Source organism: Idiotropiscis lumnitzeri, chromosome 7 (genome assembly GCF_059441095.1).
Source record: "Idiotropiscis lumnitzeri isolate Australia: NSW breed Sydney's pygmy pipehorse chromosome 7, RoL_Ilum_1.0, whole genome shotgun sequence".
Lineage (NCBI taxonomy): Eukaryota > Metazoa > Chordata > Actinopteri > Syngnathiformes > Syngnathidae > Idiotropiscis > Idiotropiscis lumnitzeri.
In genome coordinates, this window is record NC_142397.1 from 8,454,909 (window position 1) to 8,465,665 (window position 10,757).

A 10,757-nucleotide genomic window follows, 5' to 3' on the forward strand; every position below is an offset into this window, starting at 1 on the left:
TAAAGGAGACATGTTTATTATTTAAACTATCACTTAAATAAAAAAAGTGCATAGAAAATAAACATGATTAGAAACTTTTCTTTTTACACATTATGTACAACTTTGTTTCCTCATTATACATTCAACCGAGTATAGTTTTGTGGTTTATTTTCTTTTTCAGGGTGGTAGTTTTCCTTCATTGCTGGGAGAGAACACTGTTATGAATCCCGTTTATTACGACGATGATGATGGCGATGATGGCAGGGACAAGAGGATTATCCGTGAGACAAAAACACATTGAAGGTATTCAAAGAAAGAGCCTGTTCATGTTTTCTTTTTCTTTTTTTTTCTCACCCCCCCCCACATCCTTTCATCCGCTCTCACAGCGGCACCACATTTCATCCAACAAGGCTGATGAGTTCAACACACACAAAAAATGAAAAAAAAAAAAACACACTGACTTGTCCGACCTCTCTAAAAACTCTGAGTAACAACTCCTTTCTGGATGTTGCACGAAATAAATAAATTAAACGTTCAGCATTATGACTATATTAAAAAAAAAAAAAAGTACAACGAAAGCTTCAGAGGACTTGAAAACCGCCATTTTGGTGGGATATTAAAAAAAAAAAAATCATTACCACATCAAGTAAAATTCCCTGTTTTAAGATACAAAATGGGGGCTAGAAAGAAATGACCTCAAGAAATTCACGAGCACATGAACACACTTACACGTCACATAGAACTGCTCCTTTGCGGGAAAATAAAGAACGAAAAAAAAAAAATTTAAAATCAACAAAACTGCATCGCTCCTTTCTTGGCGGAGGTGCGATCGCAGGCACAGCAAAAAACTGGTACTGGATATCCATTATATGACAAAAAGAAATGATGCACGTTAGTTTCATCCGATAGTACTGTAACACAAAACCATTATAGAGTACATTGAAACATTGCTAGTATAAATCGGCTGATTTTGCTACTGTAACTAAGTTTGTCTGTCCATTCCATATATTGTATAGATACTAACGTACAAGACTATGCATGTGTCCGTATAATATTGTATTTATACTATAATTACAGACGGAGAGGGGGCGGGGTCACTGGTGTGACCCCGCCCCGCCGCTAAGAGGAAATGAAGTCCAAGGAGCCAAGATTGGGATTTGTAGACGGAGCCCTTGAGATCGGCGGACATGTTTGCGCCGATGCTCGCGTGTGAAGCCACGCCCCCCGCATTCATCGGGTATGTCGGCATGGCAACGGAAAAGAACATCCACGCTCGCAAATCGAGGAACGTGGAGGAATTGAGTTTACATTCATTTTAGCAGCACAACCCAATCAAGCCCCGCCCACCCACCCCCTGGTGGGTAAGAATTGAGGGGGGAGGGGGGGCTCGGTGCACCATCACCGTCAAGGTAGCGGTTCAGGCCCACTTCACTTTGGTGCCCATTGACAGTCAAGTGCACTTGGTAAGAGCCTCTCGGGGTCCCACTGCTCAGGGGACACTCGGCCCCCGTGATGAAGGATCAAGCGCATGCGTTATGTGTGAAGGTTTTCACCATAATGTCTGTGTGGGGGGGAGGGGGGGGTGGTGTTGGTCTGGGGTCACTGCTAATGATGTCGCAGGAAAACAACATGTTGATTATTGTTAAGCCCTAACATGGCTGAGCACTGGGACAGTGGTGCTTTTTATCGGCAGGAGTATTAGCGGCCACACTGAAAAGGAAAATGAAAAGTCATTTTTTTCCAAGAACTAAGTCTTATACATATATATCGTGAGCCTGATAGCATTTGCGCATTTTGTTACTGATAGCCTGATAGCGTAATTTCCAATTGCCAGACTGTAGAAGATTGAGGTCTTAATGTGACGAGAATAAGATTTGAGCAAAAAAAAAAGTCATTTGTGATAAGTGATATATTGCCGAGCTAGAATCATATTACGAGAAAAAAAGAGATTAAAATTGCATTGCAAGAATAAAGTTATAATTTTTTTACATGAAAGATGAAAAAAAAAGCCTATTTTTTTATATCGAAAATCCAATCATTCAGAGATTAAAATCATATGCGTATTTTCAAAATTCGGAATGTTACAACAATAACGTTGCCTTTGTCAAGATAAAAAGTGTATATTTGAGATAAAATGTATATTTTCAAAACAAAATGCGTTTTGTTATGAGAAAAAGTTGTATATTCAGATTTAAAAAAAAAAAAGGTACAATAAAATTTATATTTTAAATATCAAACCTCACAGCTTTATTTTGGAACTTTTATAACTTATTTTTCCAGTAATACGACTTTTGACAATTCTCATTCTCGTAACATTCTAACCTTTTTTCTTTCATGTTCCAGATTAATTTTAAACACGATATTCTAGTAACTTTTTTCTCTCATAATGATTTTTTTATCACGTCACATTTTTCAGTCCTATAGTAAAATTAAGAAAAATTATTAGCACAACATGATGACTTTCTTATAACTTTTGCCCCTCCTTTTCAGTGTCGTTCTAATGACCCTTCATACTCACAAAAGGCACCTATATATATATATATATATATATATATATATATATATATATATATATATATATATATATATATATATATATATATATATATATATATTCGTATATATGATATAAATGAGAGATTTTATTTTGATTAACCTTTGTCAGATATTTATTGATGTGTACTTTTTCTTGTCTGCGTGTTTGTGATGTGGTGAGGAGACAATAAGGCTGGAGAGAGGAGATATCAGATAAGAAATCAACCAATCTAAACTCTCCCAAGTGCATAATAATAGTAGTTCACGTGAGCCACACCGCCAACTCCAATTAATAACGACGACGACGACGACAATGACGACAAGAAAAATAAATTAGCTTTGACCAAAAGGCCCAGGTGGTGAGCTCCTGGTGGACTGAAGCCAAGTGGCCCAAGCCGCGGGCCAGCGTCAGTCTTTGGAATCAAACAAAATATTCGGACCTATCAAAAAAAATCATAAAAAGAAAAAAAAAAAATCAACAAAACCTAAAGAAAATTTGACAAAGGCAGCGGAGTACAAAACATAGAGAGCGCTTTAGTGTTTGTAAACCTCTATTTCCTACAAAAAATGGCATTAAAATAAATATGACTTTTTAAAAAAATATAAATACCATCATTAAGTGCTATTCACTAGCGAGTGCTTTTTAAGTCTTTTTTTTTTGTTGTTGCTGTAGAAAAATATACATTATTTACATTTTCTTTTTAAATCATGACATTTGCCTTTTCTAATAAAAAAAAAGACAGACAAGAGACAAGACTTTAAAAGACTCAAAACACGTAAGAACATTTCCAGAATAAGAACAACAATGGTTATCACAAGAGGCGGTGCGAAAATATCAATTCAAGGATGCCCTTTTTTTTTTTTTGTTTTTTTTTTGTATTGTTTGGTTCTCTTTGCTGCTGACATTTGGAACGATGAGTCCAAACAGAATCATCAAAAACAAGAGGCGCAACTTCCTACAAAATCCACGGCGCTTCATGGATCGCATCAACAAAATAAGGAACAAAAACATACAAAAAAAAAAAGAAAAAAAAAAAGAGATAAATAAATCTACTAAAGCACGTCAGTAGAGTCTTGGGGCCCTGTGGCTGTCAGTCCACCAGAATCTCAAGCTGCCTTTTTTTTCTCTCTCTCTCTCTCTCTCAAGAGGCTCCAGCCAGTCAATAACACAACGCTCCCATTGTCAAATCAAGCGCACAGGTGTGACAAAAAACGTTTTTTTTTTTTTGGGTCGCTCTCAGGTCAGCAGGTTTGTACCCTTAGCGAGATCAAGTCACCGTGGCTCTAAAGGCATCCGGGCACATTCACACAGGCCAAATGTGCAGAAGAACAGCTGATCACACCCGAGAAAATACGAACTAATTCAAACGGATTTTCTTGTTCCTTCGACAAATTGCACTTTGGTGTAAAACGGAACCTTTGATTTTTTTTATTTATTTTTTTAAACTGATCGAGGATGGGCCAATGTAAAAATATTTTTCTTTTCTTAGGTGTTCATCCAAATTTCAATAAAACGAAGTGTCAGTCAGCTAAAGAAGCTTGGCGAGCAACATGACGCGAAAGGAGGCACGTTATATTTCCCTTTCCATATTCCGGGCCCCTCCTCCTCCGCATATTCAGTCCGAGTGAGAGCAGACTTGGGTTCGAAAAAAGTTGGCACAAACTTGTCAGTTGAGGAACTTGCGGCACTTCTTGGCGCCGCAGTTGCAGGGCAGCTTGTTGCCGGCGTCCTCCACGGGGAACTTGTAGTCGTACGTGAGCTCCTCGCCGCGGTGGATGCGGCGGGCGGCCAGGATGACGATGTGCTTCAGGCCGTCCGCCGTGATGACCCGCGAGTAGCAGTTGGGCTCGCACGAGTGGTTGATGAAGCGCGCGGCGTTGCCGTGCACGGTGGCGTCCACCACCTCGTAGTCATCGATGCGGAACATGTAACAGCCGATCCCCTTGAAAGACAGTCGGATAGAAATTCAGTGAGCGACCACGCTGATAATGTCAAAGCTTGTTTGTCCTTGTCTGATGTCATCATCTTTTTTGCTAGCGAGTTAATCACGCTAATATGGAAGCTAATACTATTACAAGCTTGATTTGAAAGTGTCTTGTTTGTGTTTAATAATGTAACAACTAAATTAAAAAAAAAATTATTTATGTAACATGGTTCATGACTGCGTACGTGCTAGATATGCGGCACAGATGGCTTTATAATATTGTTTTAAATATTTTCCACCATCTTACTGGGACTATATGCAATAACAAACCACTTTTAAGAAAGGAAAAACAGCTATTCATGTATTTTTATTTTGGGCATCGGGGTCAGATCCTAACCTATAACATAACGGAGATTCACTGGACGTACGTTCTACAGAGTTAACATATTTTCAGGATATATCAGGTGAACCTTTATATAAGCCGCAGCAACGCCTTTTGAAATAAATAAATAAAATTTAAAAAATAATAAATTTATATTATATATATATATATATATATATATATATATATATTATTTTTTTTAATTTATTTTTTAAAATTATTATATTTTTATTTTTTTAACGATTTTGTATTGTGAATGCACATAAAGGTCCAGCAACAGATTGTCAAAACAGTGCCTTTTAACACAGCAACAACTTTGCAAATTAAAACAGAACTGACCCGAGAGAAAGAAAAAAAATAAAAATTATTTAGCGTTTTTCTAAAATATAGAGCGCCCCCTAGTGGTGAAAGAAAAATCCACAGAAAAGCCGCACCGTTGTATTAGCTGCTTGGTTCAAAATCTAGGAAAAAAGTAGCGGTTTATAGTCTGGACATTACGGTAATCACTTTTCCTCCACTGATGGATTGAGTTTAAGGTGTGAACTCAAAAGTGAGTAATGTCAAAGAGGCCCTTGGAGGAAACCCGTTTGGACATCTCTGCGAAAAGTGATTCTGACATCTTAGCTTCACACGTGCGTCTCGTACTCACCTTCCCGTCGTAGTATTTCTCCCGCTTGTCCGTGAGCACGGAGCGGATCACATTCCCAGAATATTCAATGACCATCTCGCCTGCATCGATGGTTTTCTTGCAGAAGAGACCTCGGCCGTGAATGGGGGATCTTTAAAACGATAACAGATGCCATTTTTATTTCGGGGTAGTAATGTAACGTCCACTCACGTCCAAAATTGTATTATTTCTATCTGATTTATTACCTGTACACTCCAATCGTTTCCTTGGAGGTGGTCTTGAGGTGTTTGAATCTTACAGAAAGTGGCAGTTCCATCGATGCACGTCTGCAGTAATGCCAAGGAGAGAACAATTGAACAAATGGAATCATTTCCCTCAAAATACTGGACGCATTTTTTGTGCTGTCTGACCGACCTGGCAGTCCTGAGCTGTCCTTCCTCCTCATCCCCTCGCTGTGGCCTGTACTCAGGAGGTTGGCGGTGTTTTGAGGCCAAGAAATTGAACATGTCAAAAACAGACCTCCTGCGGGGCAGAGAAGTTCAACAAAAGGTCGCATTTAGACACGCTGGTTGTTTGCAGTATGATCGACGAAGGTAAGTGCTAAGCGTGCGTCGCATCCCGACCTGTGGTGGACCTCGGCCCGAGCTGAGCCGTGAGGGTTGATGCGGAGCTCTTGGGTTTCCTTGGGTTTGTGGAATCGGAAGCGGTAGCTCCGGCAGTGTCGGGAGCCGTGCAGCTGCTCTAACAGGAAAACCACGGCTTCATGGACCACTCCCAGCATCCTCAGTCCGTTCACCGCTGCGAAAGGGGACAAGGAAAAACAACAATATATTTTTACTTTTGTGAATAGATTTCAAGATAGAACCGTCCCAATAAACCAAATGGTAGTGATGGGTAAATGAAGCTTCAAATCTGCTTCATGAAGCAGTTGTAGTATTTTTGGACTCCTCTAGATGGCCCTCTCTGATCAACATTGGGCTGACTTGCCATTTTCTAACCCTTTATTTAAACCAACAGTGCCATCTAGAGGACTTCAAAATACAACAACTGTTTCATGAAGCAAATTTGAAGCTTCATTTTCCATCACTAACAATGGCTCCAAAAAATCATCTTGAAAGATTATCTCATGATGTGGGTATATTAAGAGTGATTTATTTCCTCCTTGATGTGCTCAGAAAATGGTTGGGGCTGACAATCGGAAATGTTAACCGCTTCAGTATTTACCATCACTTTATTATTAAGTGTGAGTCCGGCTGAGTCACGGATAAAACGGGACCTGAAGCTTGGGTTGTTGCCAGACACAACTAGAGAAGCAACTGATTGTGTGGCGTGTTTACAAAACGTGTCTCACGAGCCAACAGTCACCGCAATAAAAACAGCAAAATAATGCTAACCGTTAGCCTAGCGTCTTCTATTTCTTCTTCTACTACTATTTCTCTTTCTTCACTGTATGCTCCAGTAGTGCAGATTTCAAAAAGTGGTTCTAAAAGCGGTTTAGAAAATGGATGGGGCTGACAATCGGAAATGTTAACCGCTTCAGTATTTACCATCACTTTATTATTAAGTGTGAGTCCGGCTGAGTCACGGATAAAACGGGACCTGAAGCTTGGGTTGTTGCCAGACACAACTAGAGAAGCAACTGATTGTGTGGCGTGTTTACAAAACGTGTCTCACGAGCCAACAGTCACCGCAATAAAAACAGCAAAATAATGCTAACCGTTAGCCTAGCGTCTTCTATTTCTTCTTCTACTACTATTTCTCTTTCTTCACTGTATGCTCCAGTAGTGCAGATTTCAAAAAGTGGTTCTAAAAGCGGTTTAGAAAATGGATGGCCGGTATGTGTGCACCGCGCTTTACAACAAAGTGGCACGTTACCTTCAAAGGACACCTTCTGTAGTTTGGCATTAGAGCGAGCTTCCTGCACTTTATCAGTCAGGGACTTCCATGCATCTGTAAAATAGACAATTAGGATATGATGTTGGATCGTGAACGGTGAAAGCCTGTTTATTCCGGCATTGGTCAAAATTTGCGCTATTGAGAGAGCATACAATGGTTTTTCATCGAAGACCTTTTGATTCACCTTCAATATTTTCACAGCGGATGTGGAAGCCGTCTTCACTGTGAATCTCAAAGATGATGCCCTTCTTGGGTTTGCTGTCCAGCGACGACGTGTCTTTGCTGCTGCAGTCTTGGTTGGGCGGTGACGCAGCTGCGAGACAACGCGGTGCTGCGGCATGAGAACGTTTGTCTTTGACTGCAACCTTTCCAGGGAGACCAGGATCTTCGGAACTCTTCTTTTTGCCGAGGACACTGCAATGGATGAAAGTCAGCATTGATAGATCAATAGAAACATTCTCAAGTGAGGTGAGGAGAAGCGGCATCTTCATACCTTTTGTTGGTTGCTTTATTTGGGGTTTCGTCTTTGTCCATGGGCTCAGGATAGCTCGCTTCTTGAGAGGTGCTATTCAACGAAAAGGCACAATTGGCGTTTGAAATTCAACAGGAGATTTAGGAATGCAACAGCTGCTGAATGAACTCACCTTGACTTTGAAAGGTTTTGTCCTGGATTGATATTGTGATGCTCGTCAACCTGAGAGACTTTGACCTTTTTGCCGTTGCTCATGTCTGTGCTCTTCCTGCTCCTTTTGGCTTTGGGTTTGCCCTTTTCTGCCCTCGAAATCGTAATTGTCGCGGATGCCACACCGATTGAGTTCTGCAAGCTTTGATTGGAGGTTCGGTGTATGGGCGTGGTTCTGCTGCTCTGGGAGTGTAAGGAACTGTGTGTCTGGGTAAACACTCCAACGACACGGCCTTTTGCGGGGCTCAAAGGGGCAGCAGCAGGTGCAATTGTAACCGTGGTGCTCGGACTGGACTCCGCAGTCGGAGCTCTGGAAAAAGCCTGATGCAGGTGCACGGTGTTGCCTTGTGAATCTCCTTGCTGAGTGACAGCCACACTGAAAGACTGCTGCGAAGGCAGGACACAGATACTGTTGGCGATGGATGTGACGGGGGAGCCCAGTTGGGATACCAGAGGAGTCGCCCCCGTCGACTGCAGGACCATCGGCTGATCGGACAAACTCAACCCGTGTGGGCTGGCCTTAAACAGGAGGTTGCTAATGGGCCCTGTGATTTCGGTCGAGCTGAGGACAGGCGTCGAGAGGGACACCGAGCCGGATGTCAGGAGGCCGGCTGCACCACTAGGGGGCACAGGAACCACATTTAAAACGGACTGATTGGGGTTGAGTCCAGATGGTAAGATGTGAGTGGAGGAATCCAGCACACCAGCCGGGGCAGTGCCAGGAATCCTCTGCTGGATGAGTGTAGTGGGATCCAAGTACATGACATTACCGGATTTTGGTCTTTTGATAATATTGGGAACCTTACGCTGAGAACTGGTTAGGGTGCTTAGCTCAACGACGCCACCGGGCTGGCCCGGGATGCTCGCAGTGATTTGAGGGGATGACAGGTTGATGAGCGTCATGTTCGGAGGGCCAACATCAGGGGCCAGAGTGGGCTGACTCCGCGAGCAAGCCAATTTCTTGTTTTTTTTTGGCAGAAGACGAGAAATGGGTCTCTTCTTACCGTGAGCAGAGGAGAGCACGGTGGGGACGGCGGTGAGAGAGGATGCGCTGGACACGATGGCAACACTGCCCAACTCGTGCGACCGACCCGCCTCGGAGACCAGAATCTGAGGCTGCTCATGACCTTGAGAGGACAAGCCAATGAGAAGCCCCGAGGTGGTGCTTGGAATTCCCGCCTGGAAGCCAGCTTGGGTCGCTCCTCTGAACGTGTGAATCTGAGGGGAGTGAGACATCGTACCTAAGACTTTGCCGCCAGCTGGAAATATAGGCTGAGATGCGGATAGTCCGGTATTCAAGCCGGTGGCGAGTGCCATGGAGCTCAGCACTGCTTGCGAGCTCGTGTCCATCACTCCCGTGGCTGTTATTTTTTGTGTGACTCCATTCGGGACAGTCTGGAGGACATAAAGAGGCTGAAACTGCTGGTTCACCACGATCAGTTTATCGGGGCTTGGTTTGATGACAGCTGGGGTGGAAACCTGAACTTGGGACGGTCCTGGGCCAGGCACAGGACTGGGGCTGCCTGCAGCTGTGGCTGAGGTAGCGAGGAACTTCTGACCCTGAAGAGGAAGTGATGGGGAACTTGGCAAAGCAGGCATGCCGGAATTTCTTGAAACATCCTGGTTAACTGGCGTCTCAACCACTTGACCAATAGCAGGGCTTGGGATAAACTGCTCTGGGGTCACGTGACCTTTCGCGACTTGTGTCTCCCGGTTTCCCAAAGTTGCCGCCTCATGTTGAGTCTCCGAGGGTGACACTCCTGGTCCTGCTCTTTTCTTGTCTCCACTCTTCTCTCCACCCATCGCATCTGGGTCGGACGTCAAGGCCAACATGTTGCGCTCTGAGGTATCTGAGATGAGGTTGCCAGCCGTGTGGTTCTGACTGGAGTTTACAGTAGGACTGCGTGTGGTTAGTACAGAAAGATCGGAGGGAAGCTCGAGTGGAAGATAAGGCTCCTCGACAGATAGAGAGCTGTTCACGCTACTTTCCCCAACCCGTCCAGTCTCTGCACTGGGCAGAGGCTCGGAGAAGTCATCAAAGAGAATATCTTTCCGCCGGTTGACGTCCACCCCGACGTAGTCCTCATCTAGCAGCAGCTCGGAGGAGGAAGACTCAGCCTGCTGACCCAGAGTCTGCATTGACATGGAAGGTGTGTTCAGAACAAACTCCATGATGTCAGACGGCAAAATGTTCCCGCAGTCGTCACTGTTGTTGTTGTCAGAGTCGGATTTAAGAAGGTCGGCGTTGAGGGATAGCTGAGCTTCGAGAGGATCCTGCCCCTGACTTTGCGGCTGCGACTTGACCACGCCAACCAAAGCGAGGCAGTTCTCTTTCTGTCCTTTTCGAGTGTTTACGCTCAACGCTCCGGTTCCTCCGCCGCTGGTGTGTGCGTCCTTGGCAGATTCGTGAGAGTGCAATTTCTCCTGGTGCCTTTCTCTGCCCCGCCTTCGTGGAGTGCTCTTGTGCGGCGTGGAAGCCGAGGTGGCAGTGGTTGTCGTGGTGCTGGTGGTGCAGATGCTCGTGTCGCTTTCTGAGCCGTCGTCAATGCCGTCCAGCTGACCAATGTGCGGCTGACCCAAAGTCCTGTGAAACACGGCAGGCAAATGTCAGACTGGTTGTGGAGGAAGGGGAAAAATATAACAAAAAAAATAATATAAAAGTCTGTCTACCGTAATTTCCGGAGTATTAAGCGCACCTGCATATGAGCCGCAGCAGCGCTTTTTTGAAAA

At 43.7% G+C, this 10,757-nt stretch overlaps 1 protein-coding gene across 5 annotated transcripts in view; it reads right to left on the reverse strand.

Moving 5' to 3' along the window:
* The window catches only part of kmt2a (lysine (K)-specific methyltransferase 2A), a 45,928-nt gene continuing 35,171 nt past the window's right edge, over window positions 1-10,757 (reverse strand). For all 5 annotated transcript variants that reach the window (XM_088300092.1, XM_088300088.1, XM_088300090.1 and 2 more), the window contains exons 26-34: window positions 7,990-10,611; window positions 7,839-7,910; window positions 7,530-7,759; window positions 7,325-7,399; window positions 6,073-6,247; window positions 5,864-5,971; window positions 5,695-5,775; window positions 5,471-5,600; window positions 1-4,457 (exon numbers count right to left, since the gene is read on the reverse strand). In XM_088300092.1, coding sequence (XP_088156218.1) covers window positions 4,182-4,457; window positions 5,471-5,600; window positions 5,695-5,775; window positions 5,864-5,971; window positions 6,073-6,247; window positions 7,325-7,399; window positions 7,530-7,759; window positions 7,839-7,910; window positions 7,990-10,611 — 3,769 coding nt within the window. In that variant the 3' untranslated portion in view covers window positions 1-4,181. The remainder of the gene's footprint in view (window positions 4,458-5,470; window positions 5,601-5,694; window positions 5,776-5,863; window positions 5,972-6,072; window positions 6,248-7,324; window positions 7,400-7,529; window positions 7,760-7,838; window positions 7,911-7,989; window positions 10,612-10,757) is intronic.